The 17690-nt window shown below is 40.7% G+C and overlaps 1 protein-coding gene across 15 annotated transcripts in view; it reads left to right on the top strand.

The window, feature by feature from the left end:
• macf1a (microtubule actin crosslinking factor 1a) overlaps positions 1 to 17690 on the top strand; it is a 535539-nt gene that overhangs the window by 432661 nt on the left and 85188 nt on the right. For all 15 annotated transcript variants that reach the window (XM_069895733.1, XM_069895734.1, XM_069895729.1 and 12 more), the window contains 5 exons: positions 3712 to 3873; positions 6921 to 7091; positions 10134 to 10300; positions 13763 to 13922; positions 15271 to 15597. In XM_069895733.1, the coding sequence (XP_069751834.1) occupies positions 3712 to 3873; positions 6921 to 7091; positions 10134 to 10300; positions 13763 to 13922; positions 15271 to 15597 (987 nt within the window). The remainder of the gene's footprint in view (positions 1 to 3711; positions 3874 to 6920; positions 7092 to 10133; positions 10301 to 13762; positions 13923 to 15270; positions 15598 to 17690) is intronic.

Here is a 17690-nt window from a genome sequence, read left to right as displayed (position 1 = left end):
CTTAGGACTGTGTGTTCTGGCCTCCTAGTAATAGGAAGGATGTTATTATGCTGCAAAAGTTTTCAGGGATGTTGCTGGGACTGGAGGACTTGAGTTATTAGGAGAGACTGGATAGGCTGTAACTTTTCCCTGGAGCAAAGGAGACTGAGGGCATATCAAAGTATATAAAATCATGAAGGGTGTAGATAAGGTGAATGGGTGCAGTTTTTTTTCCCCCCAAGGTAAGTAGGTTTGAAGTGAGAGGAGTAAGATTGAAGTAAAAACACAATGCTGGAGAAACTCAGCAGGTCAAACAGTGTCCTTTATACTGTGTAGCAAAGATAAAAATACATAACTGACATTTCAGCTTGAGCCCTTCATCAGGGTATGGAAAAATGTCAGCAGGTGTCCAAATAAAAGGGTAAGGAGGGAGGCGTGTTTGCAAAGGCAGGAGGTAATAGGTGGAGAAGGGAGGGAGGGCACAGAAGCAAGCAAGACGAGGAGGGATGGCGATGTGAAAAGAGAGGGAAGGGGTGGAGAGCTTGCAGGGGAAGGGAAGGGAGGGGGAAAGGAGAGCAGGTTAGCAGAATCCAGAGAAGTCTATATTAATGGAGAGTGTCCAGATGGAAAATTAGGTGTTGTTCCTCCAATTTACGGATGGTCTTGGTGGGATAGTATATGAATGGTTGGCTACTGGGAGGTCTCTGTCACTGTGCGGACAGAGCAAAGGTGCTCATCAAAATGATCTCCAGTCTGCGTCCAGTTTTTCCAATGTGGAGAAGGACTCAAAGGGAGCACCAGATGCAGTAAATCAATCCTGTGGATACACAAGTGAAGTGCTGCTTCACTTGAAAGACCTATTTGAGGCCCCAGATTGTGGTGAGGGAGGAGATGTGGGCGCAAGTAAGATTGAAAGGGAACTAAGGAGCACATTTTTTTCAAGGAGGGTGGTAGGTATCTGAAATAAGCTGCCAGAGGAAGTTATAGGGGTGGGTAAAATGACAATATTTAAAATTCATTTTGATGGGTGCATGCACAGGAAAGGTTTAAAGGGATATGTGCAAATCTAGGCAAATTGGACTAGCTCAGTCATCTTGAATGACATGGACAATCCGGGCCAATGGGCCCGTTTCATGGAACTGTCCCAACTATGTTGTGGCTGGTGCTCATGTAATTATTTAAAATACACGATTCTTATGTCCCCAGGGATGGACAGTTCAGTTATGAGAATAGACTGGATAGGCTGGGATTGTTTTCTTTCGAGCAGGGGAAACTGAGAGGCAACTTGTCAGAGATTTATTAAGTTACAAGAGGTAACTCTGGTAGGATGGGTAGTGAGATACTTTATCCACATATCAGAGTCCATCTAAAACCAGCAGGCAGAGGTTTAAGATAAGTCGTAAGAGAATTAGAGGAGGTCTTAGAGTCTATTTGACTGGGGTGAGAGGAGTTGCGATCGGATTGCACTGCCTTGAAAGCTCCTGAAGGTCGGTGTTTCACAGTGTGTTTCTGGACAAGCACCTGAATTACTAAGGCAGAGAAAACTGGACTCAATAAGATTAGGGTAGATGAGTGCTTCTTGAACAGCATGGACATAGTGGGTTGAAGAGCCTGGTACTGTGCTGTATGACTGGAGAATCACACTGAAAATTTCAGTGCTGTAACAGCTAAAGATACAATATGAGAAAACAAATATACGATTGGCAATCACTGATTATGTCAGACATTCTGAAATATTTAGATTCATATTGTAAAAAGATTGTTTATTCAGTAGCTCAGAAGCATACAAATGAAAATATCAGATTACAAGTCAGGCTCAGAATCAGTTTGTTATTTTGATATGCAATGCAAGTAGATATGAATTTGATTGTTAAAATAGTTCTGGTATTTTATTTCAAAACCTTTTTGTATTTTTCCACCAGAGATTTGTAGTAAGTAAGGTTAACATGACTCTTCATTGATTGAGAAAGTAGTGATATACTGCCTGCTCTAATTGCTGCAGTCCTTTGACGAAGATGCTTCCACAAGGCCAGAGAGTTCAGCATATTTTCTCAGCAACAATGATGGAACAGCAAGATGGTTTGCAACTTAAGGATTTTATCCCCATGCATTGTCCTCATTGTTTGAACTAGTCTTGCACATAGTAAGAGAACCTTCGGCAGATTGCTGCCAATTGATGATAAATGTGAAAGTCACTGGACACTGGTAGTGGTTGGCAAATATTGTGAATGAGAAGATGATGAAACGGATTGCTTTGTCCAGGACAGAGGGAGTTTCTTCGTATTTTCACACTTTATGTGCGATGGAGAGGCACTCATCAGTTAGGAGTTAACTAAAGAATTATGGGCCTACTTAGCCCATACCAAATACCTTGTACCTTAAACCTAATAAGTATTCCAAATTGCCCCTAAAACAATGATGGTGGTCACTGCCATTACCCTGGTGTAATTGAGAAAGGAGTTTCTGGTTTTAAACTCAACAACGATCAAGAATCAACAATATATTTCAAAATCACATTGGTTATAGAATTTTACAACACAGAAACCAGCCCTTGAGCTCACCATATCCATGCAAATATTTTAGCCCATGTACACTAATTCCATTTTCACAGTGGGTCCATATTCTTCAATGCCTTACCTATTGGTATGTCTGTTTAAATGTCTCTGAAAAGTAGACGTTGCATCTGAATCCACCGTCTTCTCCATCAGAAAGTTTTCTAAATACAAAAGAAAACATCCCATTTGATGACACTAAACTGAGTGGAAAAGCAAATTGTGCAGAGAATCTGCTTAGAGGTGTAAAGAGCTTAAGTGAGTGGACAGTTGGAGTACAATGTCGGTAAAAAGGAGTTAAGGGTCATGGGGATAAGGCTGGAAAGGGGTACTGATGGTAGTGATCAGCCATGATCTGTAAAATGGCGGTGCTGGCTCGATGGGCCGAAGGGCCTACTCCAGCTCCTATTGTCTATAAATGCAATGCCACCCACTTTGGAAGGAGAAAAAGATCAGATGGTTATTTAAATAGTGAAAGATTGCAACATGCTATGCAGAGGGACTTAGTATTTGTGCATGATTTGCAGGTGCAACAGGTAATCAAGAAGATAAATGAAAGGGTGGCAATGAAGATGGATGAATTTTAGAGGAGGGAAGTTCTGCAGCAAGATTGTCAATACAGAAGGCCCAATAAAAAGATGATAATAGGAAGCATCAACAGACTATACACAATTCACATGCTCCCTAACATGTCCACGCTAAGACGAGAACAGCATCATTTATAATTTGAGGAAATGGCTGAGGGTTTTAGAGTTTTTTAATGTATATTTGATCATCATATATAGGTTCTCACATTCCATGGGGTCCTTTTAACTATTACTAGCTAATAATATTGAGAAATTAGTTTTTGTCTATCTAGATTGTAATGTGATCCAAGTTCCTGTGTTTTTAGAACCCTGGAGATAGCTTTTCTTCCACATCTTTGATTTGCTCTTTCTCTTGGATAAAAGATTGTAAAAGAAAGTTTTAAAATAACATTCAAACTGTTCTTCCTTTATAAACCCTTGAGCTTGATTTCAATCTGCCCTGTTTTCCAAGGGATTTTTGTGTCCAAGTAATAATAATTTTGTATTGTCTTCAATTCACACCATAAATCCTTTATCCCTTGAGGAAATTTAAGTGGATAATATTTCTTTGTAATCTTTTGTGAGCAATATTGTTTTTCATTCTTTTATTTCAGACATTCCAAAAGGTTCAGGTGGATCCTATACAATACAAACTTCAGCAGGCCAATGCAGTGGGCCAGGGTCTTATTCAGAGTGCTGCAAAGAATGCTAATACACAAGGACTTGAACATGAACTGGATGAAACTAATACCAGATGGAACACACTCAACAAAAAGGTCTGTTTTTCTTTTTTGTTTGTGAAACATAAGTTTTTTGTAGGAGTGGTGGTGTGGAAAGAAAAAGTAATTGAAAATATTTTAGTAGCCTCTATATATTGGGAACAGGTATGCACAATTAAAGGAACTTAGATGATTCCTTAAAATTTGTATGTAGAATTTCCAAATGGTCAAAAATTTCCCCAACAACACTTGAGATTTTTAAAATGCTTTTGAACTGTTAATGCTAAAATTCTTATTAGCTAAGAATCTGCTGGCAACCCTTTCAACACCTAATAGTGTGAATACTCCTGGGATTGTCTGATCTCAGAAGCTAAGCAGGCACAGGACAGATCAGTACTTGAAGGGGAGACTGCCTAGGTCCAAAGGTGCTGTAGGTTTCTGTGAGGGGCGCTGGAAAAAATGGCGACTCCCTGTCAGCCTTGCAGTAGACAAAAGTTAAATAATTTAATGTATGTTACATTCTAAATGTAGTATTACGTGGTAATAATGGAACCTTTTACCTTTACATCACCCTTTGCTCATGGAAGAGCCAGCCAGTCAGATCTCCCAACTGCCACTGAGTTGTGCATGAAGTCCCACAATGGATTGGGACCTTGCAGATGTTCCCCATCGCTTAGTGGTGAATCTTCTTATGAATCCTATCCCAGGTTACCCCTGCCTGACAATCTGCAAGCACTTTCATTTGAATATCAAAAATAGGGATCCAGAGAAGAATGGCAAAATGAGTTCAGCTGTAATTTTTTTATTATTTGTTTTAATTGTACCTCTTTGATGGTTGACAGATTTTTATTGATAACATGTCTGTTATGGAACCATAGAAATATTCAGCACAGAAACAAGCCTTGCGTTCCAACTTCTACATGCCAAACAAGTTGTCCGCATTTCTTTCATTTGCCTGTGTTCAGCCCATATCCCTCTAAACCACACATGTCAAACTCTGGCCCGTGGGCCAAATTTGGCCCGCGATATAATTATATTTGGCCCGCAAGATCATATTAAATATATATTAGAGTTGGCCCGCTGGCCGCCGCGCCAGTATAGCCAATGCACACTGAAGGTGAAAATGAAGACGCCGGAGGTGTGGAGGGATTTCAGAGTCCCGAATCCCGGGGATCGGAGCGCCGCACTCAGCCCGGCCGGCTCCCGGACACACAGACGCAGCTGGAGTTGGGGACCATCCTCGCTGGGTCTGCGCTTCAGCGGCGACGCCGGACCGAACGTCTTGTTGGCGATGCCTTCCCCCTCGCTCCGTGCGCGGCGGACCCTGCCTCCCGCTCCTTTTGTTGGAGACGAGCCCGGCGCCGTGAGATCGCAGTTTAATCCCTCTCCAACCATGGGAGGGGGGTGGGAGCAACACGCTCTTCTCAGCCAATTCCTCCACCGCCCCTGACGCCGGCGATTCAACGGGGGGTTCGGGTGCCTTCGTCAGGCGACCGACCTGTTGGTCCAAGACAAGGGGAGAGCGTACAAACTCCACACAGACAGCACCTGAACTCAGGTGAACGTGGAGCTGCAACCCCACATTCCACATCAGGACTTTGTGTAAGATTGGGAGCAGTGAGATGGAAGCTTAGTTTGTTCCTGTGATTTAAGCCTTTCTTGGGGTGGGGGGGGTCCTTCTCTGACCACTTGCCTAACAATTAACCAAATCAGATGTGGAGTTACCACAATACAACAGTTCTCAACCTTTTTCTTTCCACTCGCGTCCCTGTGCCATTGGTGCTCTGTGATTAGTAAGGGATTGCTTAAGGTGGTCTGTGGGTGGAAAGAAAAAGTTTGAAGACCACTGCATTAATCATCCCTCATTGACTCGTCATGTGCACGGTTTCAGACGCTAAAGGAAATGGGCCAATGACAATGAAAGAGTTTATCCAAAACTATTATTAAACATTTATTTTAATAAGAAAAAGTTTAACATTACATATGTTGAAAGAAGAGAAAACATGCAGATGTTGTTGAAAATTTTCAATAAATATTTAGTTCGGCCCTCGACTTAGTCCAAGTTTTTAATTTTGGCCCTCCGTGAATTTGAGTTTGACACCCCTGCTCTAAACCTTTCCTATCCATGTATCTATCAAATATCTTTTAAATTTATTTAGACATAAAGCATGGAACAGGCTGTTTCAGCCCACGAGTCCAAGCTGCTCAATTTCTGCTCACTTAACCTACACCCCCAGTACGGGGAGAATGTACAAACTCCTTATATACAGCGCAGGATTCGAAGCCAAGTCCCAGTCACTGCCGGTGTAAAGCCATCGCTCTAACCGGTACACCAAATGTGCCACCCCCACCTTAACCATACCATGAGAATTGTACCTGGCTTTCCCACATGGTCCATGTACTCACATCCTCTTATATGGAAAAACTTACCCCTTGAGTCTTTTAAATCTTTCCTTTCTCACCTTAAGTCTAAGCACTCTTGCTTTGGATTCCCCTACAATGGGATTAAGCTGTACCCCTCTTGACCATAAACCTCTAAGATTTCCACTCAGCTTCTCTCTCCATATTATTCAGGCCTGCCAGTCCCAGTAACCTTCTTGTGAATCTTTTCTGCACTCTTTTCATCTGTGCATTATACTCCAAATGTGGTCACGTCAATGGTTTGTACAATTCCAGTTCCATGATCTGACTGACATGCCCTGTCTCCACTGCCCTTTTTTCTTGTGTTGCCACTTTTATGGAACTATGTACCTGTATCCCATATGCTATTCCCTGGGCCCAAATATTCACTATCGTGCATTTGTCCGAGTTAAATTCCATCTGCCATTTCTTGCCCACTCTTTCAATTTATCTAGATCCTGCTGTTCACTCAGATAATCTTTTAAAAAAAAAACCAGTGAATGACAAAAATATTTAAATCTTTGGCAGTTTTGATGGATGACAAATCACAGGACAGGGTTCTGCCATCTGCCAAAGATTTTCAGAGCAATTTTGTGGCCCAGACACATTCTGATCCAGCCATAATTATCCAATTACATCACTCAATGCCCTTCCATCAATCAAGACTAGAAACGTTAATACCATGTATAATTTTTTTCCCCCAGGTGGCAGAACGTATATCACAGTTACAAGAAGCGCTGTTGCATCGTGGAAAATTCCAGGATGCTTTAGAACCTTTGCTGAGTTGGCTTACAGACACTGAAGAGCTAATTGCCAATCAGAAACCTCCTTCAGCGGAATATAAAGTGGTGAAGGCACAAATCCAGGAGCAGAAGGTATTTGCTGTTATCCGTTCCGTGTTAGATGTGAAATGTTTTCACGACTTGCCCTCGGAGTCTTTATTTTATAGATGTACACTAAAAGGGTAGAACTTAGAACATGAGGCAAACTTACAAAGTACCTTGTTTTAATTTTCAAAGAGTGACCTACAAAGAGACAGTTGTTCCATTTGCAGAGATGAGCAAATGGCTGGCCATTGGACCTATTCCAAGCTGCAATCTCTGCTTCACTTTGGTTTTCCGGAAAAAAAAACTATACCCATTTCAATGCCAGTTTCCCATCTTAAAAGGCCTTGTCCTGATTAATGTAGTTCTCTTTTTTTTTTTCGCAGAGGCATTGTTTTCACTTAAATTCCATTAAAATGTCTTTCCTATTCCTTATATGTAACTTGAAGCTCAGGAAACAGATGTTTGAATTTTTTTTCATTTCCCTCTGCTCAAAATCATCAGGCCAGCAAATGTTTTTTTCCCAGGCTGTGTCATTGCAGAAATCAGGAACATGCAAGGCCACTGTCAATCGCTTTGAAGAAATTAACTAAATATGGGTCTAGGCCACTGGATGGACAGAGTGCTGCTGGAGAGGAAAATGTCAATCTGGGGTGTCAATCATAAGAAATAAATTCCTGGAGTTTCTTGCGTCATAATCGGCAGAGATGTTGAGACAGAAAATCATTGGGAGATTGGTCAGAAAATTTAAAATGAGGGTTGGCTTCAGGTTATTAGTATCAAGGCAAGGTGGAAAATTATGTTAAAGTTTGAACAGGTTGATAAGATGGTGAGGTGGGGGAAGTCATGCAGCAGATTGTGAAGAGGGTAGTGTGGTAGATCAAAACATTCAAGTATTCAATGTTGCAAAGGTGGATGTTATAGTTTGATCAAGGTGGTGCAGAAAAATATTAGGAATTATGTATTTCCATAAGATGGTGAAAGTACAGTCGAGGGAGTTTGAAAAGTACCTGTAGAAAAGCTTTTAATCGGTGGCCTCAACCATATTCAAGGTTTCATCTTCAAATTTAAATGAATGTGCTACGGCTGTCACCGACTTCATCAGGACTTGTGTGATTGAGAGTGTGTCCACGTGTACCCCAATGAGAAACTATGGATGAATCAAAGAATTCACCACTAGGTCGATGGCATTTAAGACCAAGGGTCCAGATTTCTATGAGAAGGCCAGGTACAACCTACAGGAGGCTACCTTAACAGCAAAGAGGCCATTCTGAGTGAAGCTAGAGACAGAATCAGATACTCGCCAACATGTGAACAATTACATCCCATAAGGTGAAGCCTAACATCATAAAAGGCTGTAATGCTTCATTCTCTGATGAGCTTTAATGCCTTTTATCCTCACTTTAAAAAAGGAAAATTCAACTGCACCAATGAGAATCCATGGAGAGCTAGCAATCCTGTGATATCTCTCTCAGAGGCCAACGTCAGAACATTCTTTATGAGGGTAAACCCTCACAAGGCATCTGGCTGTGATAGCGTATCTAGCAGGGTACTGAAAATCTTTGTTTGCCAGCTAACTGGTGTGTTCCAACATTTTCAATCTCTCACTGCTACAATTGGAGATTTCCACCTGCTTCAAAAGGGCATCAATCATTCAGTGCCCATGAATAGCAGAGTGAGCTGCCTCAATTATTATTCCCCAGTAGCACCCACATCTACTGTAATTAAATGCTTTGAGAAGTTGGTCATGGCCAGAACTAACTCTTACCTAAGTAAAGGTATGAAACCAGGCTCGGAATCATGGGGGGGGGCATTTGCGGCCATGCCTCCCCACCAAATTAGTTATTTGGTGCCCCCCCCTATCTACCCACATCACTAACATCACGTGGTTGCATTCCATACACATTTGTCTGTGGCGTCGGAGGGAGGGTGAAGTTTGGTGGCGGCATACGGCAGTGGTTCACAGCAGGTATGGCACCTGCTCCGCAACCCCCCCCGCCCATCTGAGTAATGTCAGCTTGTGCCCCCCCCCCACCCCGGTTACCCTATGCCACCCAATTAGAAGTTCTGACACCGACTCTGCATGGACCCACTGCAATTTGCGTACCGGCACAACCATTCCACTGCACATGCAACCTCACTGGCTCTCCACTGAGCTCTGGACCACCTGGACAACAACAGCCCTTACATCAGACTGTTTTTGATCAATTATAGCACAGCTTTCAACACCATTATCCTGGTCAGCTGCAACTGGATCTTGACTTCCTCATTGGAAGACCACAGTCAAGGCAAATCGATAACAGTGTCTCCTTCTCACTGATAATTAACACAGGCGCACCACAAGGATGCATGCTTACCCATTGCTCTACTCTCTGTACACCTATGAACTGTGTGGCTTGGCACAATTCAAATGCCATCTACAAATTTGCAATTGACACCACAGGTGTTGGCAAAGAGGAAGCGTACAGATTAGCTAGTTGAGTGGTGTCACATCAATAACCTTGCACTCAATGTTAACAAAACTAAAGAACTGAATGTAAACCAGGAGGAGGAATCAGGAGAACATGAGCCAGTCATCATCGAGGGGTCAACAGTAAAGACTATATTTCATTAGGAGTTCGAGGAGATTTGGTATGTCACCAAAGACTTGCAAATTTCAACAGATGTACCATGGAATGCATTCTGACTGGTTGTATCACTGTCTGGTACAGAGGTGCCAATGCACAAGACATGAAAAGGCTACAGCCATCAGCACCATCATGGACATTAGTCTTCATCAAGGACATCTTACAAGAGGCAGTGTCTTAAAAAAGCAGCCTTCATCAAGGACCTCACCACCTAGCCCATGCCATTTTCTCACTGCTACTATCAGGAAGAAGGTACAGGAGCCTGAAGATGAACACGCAACTATACAAAAACAGCTTCTTCCCCTCCGCCATCAGATTTCTGAATGGACAATGAACCACAGACATTGCTTTTTAGTATTAAGGGTTAAACAACAGTATTGTTTTGTGAAAAAAATGAAAATAAATTAAAATCTCAAACACTTGGAAGCTATTGACATTTGTGTAATTATTTTTGTTTTCCCTTCAGCTCCTGCAAAGATTACTGGATGATCGCAAATCGACAGTAGAAATTATTAAGGCAGAAGGAGAGAGGATTGCAGAGTCTGCAGAAACAGAAGAAAAGGATAAGATCCAGAAACAACTGCAAAATCTGCGTAAGAGATGGGATGGTTTGCTCAGCAAGGCTGCAGCAAGGTAGGTACCCTTTTTACTTTCATGCAAGTTGAGACGCACCAACGTGCCTACTAAACACTCTATAGAAACATTCTTCACATTTTCAGAATTAAGAATTCCAACCAGTCAGAATTTGTCAAGAACAGAGTTTGAGATCAAAATATTTTTTGCATTTATTTTAAAGGAACAGATCTCCACCCATACTTGCCACTAACCTACTTAATGTAGGTCTGCATTTGTCAGCTTCCACTCCCAAAGCACCCGAAACCTCAGTGGTAATTATGTGTACAGCATTGTGACCTTGCACTTTCAAGAATCATTTGAAAATCAAGTAATTTGAAGACTTTAAAATATTTTATTAAAATGTTTTCAGATATAAAGCTACTCATCAGATTAAAAACACCGCTCATGGATTGTTGTGCCCAAGTCTGTCTCCCACACTTTCTCTCGACTTGTATAAGCCTGGCTTCTGGTCCTCACTTTGGAAAAGGAGATGAACTTGCATGTATTTTAATTTCCATGTCACTACACACAGGCAGGGCCATAGACGGTCCCAAAATTATCCCTTAAGAAAGATCTTAGGTGAAGATAACAGAAGAAAGTTTTATTAGACAAATCAGATTTAATCCTTAGCTATTTAAATGACATAACTACCCTTGCTCATAACAATCCTCGATACACCTGATTCCTTTTCAGCACCAGGTGTCCAGGATCTTGTTGTCCTGAATCATGAGTATTAATTTGTTCTGGGTCAAGGGCGCTTTAGGAGATATCCCCACCTTTATTCCAATACATTGATTTTTTTTTGCCACGTCTGAATTACATGTTTTAATATGGGGTTATCTGTTTTTCTTTGATATCAATTTAGTGTCCAATTTATATATGAACTCTCCTGCTATCTTTTCTCCTATCGTCTCGTCGAATTCATGCCCAGGAGGGTGTACCACCTCCCTCAAAGAGTGAGGCGATAAACCTCGACTGGACTGCCAAATAATATTTTTTAAAATCCAGCAATTTCTGATATCCCAAGTCAACTTTTCCATGGAGATTCTAGCCACTTTACTATTTCACAAGAACCTTCTGACACATCTGTTCAACATCTTAAAGAACCCCTGGGACAACAGAAAGGGCAAGGACTGAAATAGATATCGTTCTCTTGGCATCTCTGTCATTTTAATGCAATTAACTGCCCACCAATGTTATGGGCAAGGTTCCCATCTACCAAGGTCCTCCTCAGTCTTCTGGAGCCAAGGGAGATAAATGAATTTATATAAATAGTGTAAATCCTTATCCACAAATATTTAATGCCTTCTTGCACCCATTTAAATTGACTCCCTTGTTGGTACTGTCTGTAATTCCCCCTTTCTGGATTTATACCCAGAGATCTTGCCATAATCTTCCAGTGTAGTTCTCAGCTGACCCTCCCGGGTCAGTCAAATATAGTAACGCATCTTCTGTGAATAAATTGATTTTGTTCTCCTCCTTCCCCACTTTGAACCCCTTTATCTCTAGATCCTGACAGATTACTTCTGCCAGCAGTTCAAAAGCTAATATAAACAACATTGGGGACTGTTGGGCAGACCTGCCTACTGGACTTACCTAGCGGGAACATTGCCCATTTGTAATAATTTTAGCTTGGTGTTTATGATAGAGCATCCTTACCCAATTAATAAATGGCCAACGCTTTTGCTGTAATTTTATAATCTACATTCAATGATGGGCCTATAGGAGGCAGGGTTCAGTAAGTCCCTGTCCTTTTTTGGGATCTCTGTAATAATGCTATTGAGAAAGATTCTGGGAGGCTACGTGTCTCTGTCACCTGTGCCACCACCTTCATAATAAGTCATTTTTTTAAAATCAATACCTTTCTCAATCTTTCTCTTTAAGTGATTGAATCATTGTTTTTGCGCTTGATGTGATCTGACAGTTTTTAAATTGCTATAAGTGCAAGAAAATTGCCACACTCTCATGATCTAGTTCTGGATTCTGAGAGATGTCCAGCAGCAGATAAAGTCAGGAAATAGCAAGTGAAGGATTCCCAACAAGTTTGAAATTTTTCACTTTCTTGCTTTTTTCCACTTGGTGTCATTTGTGCAGAGAAATGCCAGGAGTTCAACTTTAAAATGTCACTATTTTGTGGCAAACCCTAGCCCAATAATCTGGTTGCTTAAATTATGATGTAAAGTTGCTCTTATTGTGGAGATTAGTATGTCATAGGAGGAAAAAACACCATTTATAAGGTTTCAATGTTCCTGAACTCATAAATGTTGTTATACAAACAGAACAACAGAGAAGAATGTTCAATAACTTGATCTGTAAATATCATTGATTATATTGATTTCATATATTTGAAAACAGAAAAAGTGATCATTGTCAAGGATACTCTTGCTGAGATGCACCATCAATAATCACAAAAGACTGGAGTTATGAAACTATCAGGCTTTTATTAACTATAGATTGGAACTGCCATCAACCTCATTGACTGATCAAGGCAGAGTGGAATGGGAAGCATGCAAGGGACTATGGGGTAGGATCGGTCTCAGGAGGCGTGTCCTACTGACAGCACCCAATCATAGCATAACAGTGGTTTACCACATGCTGCACCTGTAATCAGCAAAATTTTGAACCTTGCAAATAAACCCTGTGTTTGAACTAATAAACAGATTTTGTTGCAGCTGGTGGAGTAAAGCCTTTAGAATTGCTGTTGGCATGGTTTAAAAAAAACTTGATTGTATTTGTGCTATAATAACTTCACGTATCACATGTATATGTGCAGCTGCAGAGAAGATCACTGTCAACAGATTTTAGCATAGCTTAATACCAACCCAAGATGATAATTGCTCGATTTGGGTTCATGGATCCATTCATGTTATTCTATTTTGTATTTGTGTTTAGAATAGAGATGACTTTCATGTTGATTGTCATGCCAACATAGGATAGATTTAGAAGTACATTATCGCTTCTCTGGTTTATGATTTACCTGATCTTGTAGTTTATTGGGATCTTCTGAACCCATGGTTCCATAATAAAATTCAGTTAACTGTCCTGCCTTTGCACTGGCATAAGCTTTTTTCTCTCTCTCTCAGGCAACATGTACAGCTTGCAGGCGATATTGAAGCTTTACTTTGCAAACTCTGATGCAATTTGTGCAACTTTATGCATTAAAAACTATAATTGACAACACTTTTTATTTGATTTGGTCTCATCACATTTTTCTCTAGTTTGGAGTCCATTGATGTCAAGTAGATGATGTAACATGGTGCCTGATTTAAGTAGTCATGGCTTAGTTAGTTAGTTTAGCTGGAACTTGGTATTGATCTTTCTCAGATACCTAAACTGCATCATTTGATCTTTCTAAACTGTGATGAATTAAATGGCATATTTAATTTATATTGATCTGTGATTCTGTTTGCATTAATATATTCTGTATTACTAAAAACAGATAATGACCATCACAATGCCTTGCTTTGCATATTGATACAGGCAGAAGCAGTTGGAGGATATTTTGGTTATTGCAAAGAATTTCCATGAAACAGCAGAGCCCCTGAATGACTGGTTGACCAGTAAAGAAAAGAAATTGGCCAATTCTGAACCTGTAGGAACTCAAACTGCTAAAATCCAACAGCAAATCACACATCATAAGGTAAGTGATAGCATTTCATATCAATTGAAACTGGATCTGCTGTAAATAAATGGCATGTTCTAAATTATGAGGTTGTTTGGGGCTTTTTTGTGGGCTAACTTCTTGAAAGCATTTAATATACATCTTCGCACTGTTGCAAGAAATTTATATTTGGATTTTTTTCCATTTTACTACAAGAGCATCAACTGAAAATTTCTGAAAATAGATCTTTAAAAAGATCTTTATGACTTATAGTGGAGTTGTCTACCCGACCCACATCAATTCATGATGAGTGTTGAGCTATAATCAATAATTTTCTTTTAATTTCTAGTTTCTTCACCTCTTCTTTTTAGGTATAATTTCCATTGAATAGAGGCCTACAAGGATATTTCATTGCTTCATGCAGGTGGCCTTTATTCCAATGTTTATGTTCAAGCAAAGTTCATTATATTCTTGTTCCAGCTGATGCTACGTTCTACAAAATGCTACTCAACCGTTCCTAATTGGTATTTCTCATCCATTCATTGGATAAACTAGGTTCATTGGGAATCCACTTCCAGAATGTAATGAAATTAATAATTATTCCAACAAAGCTGTGCTAATTTGTCACATTCGAAGTGACCAGCTGAGATGAGCATCATTTTTGGGGGAAAAAGGAAAAACTGTTAATGATCACTTATTTATGGTTTCACACCTCATGTTGGTTTTAGCAAGCAACTTCCTTGGGAATATTGAGAAATTCACAGCTCAAAATTTTCCCCGTAGCATAAGCAATAATCGGTTTTGTAAGATTCTGTATATCAAGGTATGAGTTTCTGGTGAGTTGAGTATTTGCATGTTGTTTCATGTTTAGAACATATGTTTGAAAGTCTCCAGTGAAACTTAGAAATAATCTGTGTTTAATATGTTGGCCAAACATATTGGCCTGTGATTTTTTTTAAATTTTGGAATATTAATGTAAATGTTTGCTTTCTTGCACCAAGACAGCTCATTTATTACTGTATTTGCTTTTAGCTTAAAAGCTTTGTTGAATTTTCTTTGAAGTCATTCTTTTTTTGACAAACAAAGCTATCATCATTTTTATGCAGAATGTTTTAATTTAAGTTAAAAATGTTTCCATGTCAAATATGTCATTTTGTAGCCTGATTTTTTTTTCTACTAGATCCTGTATGTTCTAATTTAGAGAGATCCCCAATTTATTCTCCCCTCCATTTTGCAACACCTTTTTGAACTTGTAATGTTGAAGGTGCACTTTAAGTGCAACTTTTAGTTTATTTTGATGTTTGTCATTCATTTATTGGTTCCATTTTCCTTTGTTGAAGTTTTCATAATTCATTTTCTTCATGCTATGATCTTATCCTTGGTTCAGGCATTAGAGGACGACATCACAAACCAAAGGGAGAACATGCACCAGGTAGTCCATGTCGGCCAATTTCTCATGACGTTGAGTACAAACCAAGACTATGGGATAGTAGATGACAAACTGAGGTCTATCAAGACTCGGTATAGGGAGATTTGGGACAAGTGCACTCGAAAGGCAGCCCTACTCCAGCAAGCCCTTGCCAATGCTAAGATCTTTGGAGAGGAGGAGGTGGAAGTGTTGAATTGGCTGGCTGACGTTCAGGACAGACTAAGTCTGGTGACCATCAAAGATTACAAATCTGACATCCTGCTTAAACAGCACAAAGAGCAGCTGGTATTTCATTTTTTTTTTGCTTTATCATCTGTTGTATTAATTTTGTTAATTTAATCTATGCTTCCCTAATTTTATATTCCATTAATTTTCACTTAACATGGTTTAAGTTTCTTCATTTTGTTTCTTTTATAGTTTTTATGAATTTTTGTGTTCCAAAGCTGCCTCCAAGGAGTATAAAAGGTGCAATTAAAGTAACATTTTTCCAAACTAACATATTAAGAGTCAGCTTCTTTAAAAAATATATACAAATAATTGCCTAAAATTTGATCACATCGAACAATAAATTTCCCAGAGTAAAAAAAACTTATAATGATTCCTCAATCAGTTCAAGCTAGAGTGTAAATTTAAGGGAGGCACTTTCAATTGTAAATCATGGTTGCAGGGTTTGGGTATTTTCCAAGTCTGGTGTACATGTAAGAACATTGCCAGGAGACATTGGTGTATCGTTCTGAAGGCACCAGTCATTCAGCACTCTCCTCCCAATCAATGTCTTTTGGAGCAAGGTAATTTATAGGCAGACGTCTTCTACAACATCTCGACAGACATCTTCTACAAATCCTCCAATTCCCACAGCTACCTCAACTACACCCCTTCACACCCTGTTAGGATTCTAATCTCTTCCCTCAATTCCTCCGTCTGCTCCCAGGATGAGGTCTTTCTTGCCAGAACATCAGAGATATTTTCCTTCTTCAAACAACGTGGCTTTCCATCACATATCCTCCATTACCTGCATATCTGCCCTGGTCCCTTCCACCCCCAGACGCAACAAGGCCAGGATTCCTCCTGTCCTCACCTACCTCCCCATCAGCTTCTGTGTCCAACATATCCTCTGCCATTTCTGCCACCTACTATGTGATCCCACCACCAGACACATATTCCCCTCTCCACCTTCTGCAGGGATTTCTTCCATAACTCCTTCTCCACTTCTCCCTCCCCTACTAGTCGAATCCTTGGCACCTATCCCTATGACTGCAGGAGATACTCCACTTGTACCAACACATCCTCCCTCTCAATAGTCCTTCAGCAACGTATCACTTGTGAATCTGCAGGGCTTATCTACTGCATCCAGTGCTCCCATTGTGGTCTCCTCTGCATTGGAGGGACTGAGCGCAGACTGGGAGATCACTTTGTTGAGTAACTCAGCTCTTTTCACCCACCACAAAAGCATGGATTTCCCAGTGGCCAGCCATTTCATTTCCCCATCTCATTCCCTTGCTGACATGTCTACCCATGGTCTCATGCACTGCTAGACTGAGACCACCCGCAAATTGGAGGAACAACACCTCATCTTCCATCTGGGCCCCCTCCAACTGGATGTCATTAACGTCAACATCCGGTTTCCATTAAACCATGCCCCCTTCTCCTTTATTCCCCCCTGTGGTCTTTCCCCCAGTACGCACTCGCTCAGTGTGTGTGTGTGTGTGTGTGTGTGTGTGTGTGTGTGTGTGTGTGTCTCTCTCTCTCTGTCTCCTTTCACAGGGGCAAAATCAATTCTCACCTTTCCAATTATATCCAATTAACACCTTCTGCTGGTCTGGACTCCTCCCCCCCCCAACAACCCACCCCCTCCCATTCTTTGTTCTGACACTTTCCTGTTCTTTGCTAATATATCTTTACCTCTTATGGACATTGCGAGACTGGCTGAGTTCCTCCAGCATTTCTGTGTGTTTTTTTTTTAACTACGATCACAGTATCTGCAGACTTTCGTGTTTCACCTCTAATTTATTTGTCCAAGCCTGATGCTTGGAGCCCTCCAATTCCCAGTCATTTGATTCAAGCACATCCACTAATCCACCTAACCCATGTGCCCTTCCGACTACAGATTGCAGGACTGTGACTTCATTAAATTTACACCCAGTCAACCACCGATATTGTCACTCACAGTCATGCAAATCCTGACTCCTCTTGTTTGTCCTTCAAAGCTATTAGCATCCCTGCATCTTTCAATCCACAACTCTCTTTGACACTCCTCCTCAAGTCTACAAATCTCCCCCAACTCATCCTATCCCAGGCGATCTCCCCATGATGCTTGGGTGCCTTCTTATTCTTTGCCTCCCTAAGTGACATTACATTTGAAGGCTATTGCCTTTTTG

This window comes from Narcine bancroftii, chromosome 8 (assembly GCF_036971445.1).
Source record: "Narcine bancroftii isolate sNarBan1 chromosome 8, sNarBan1.hap1, whole genome shotgun sequence".
Classification (NCBI taxonomy): domain Eukaryota; kingdom Metazoa; phylum Chordata; class Chondrichthyes; order Torpediniformes; family Narcinidae; genus Narcine; species Narcine bancroftii.
The sequence above is the reverse complement of the archived record's forward strand: the minus strand, read 5'-3'. Positions and strand labels throughout refer to the sequence as shown.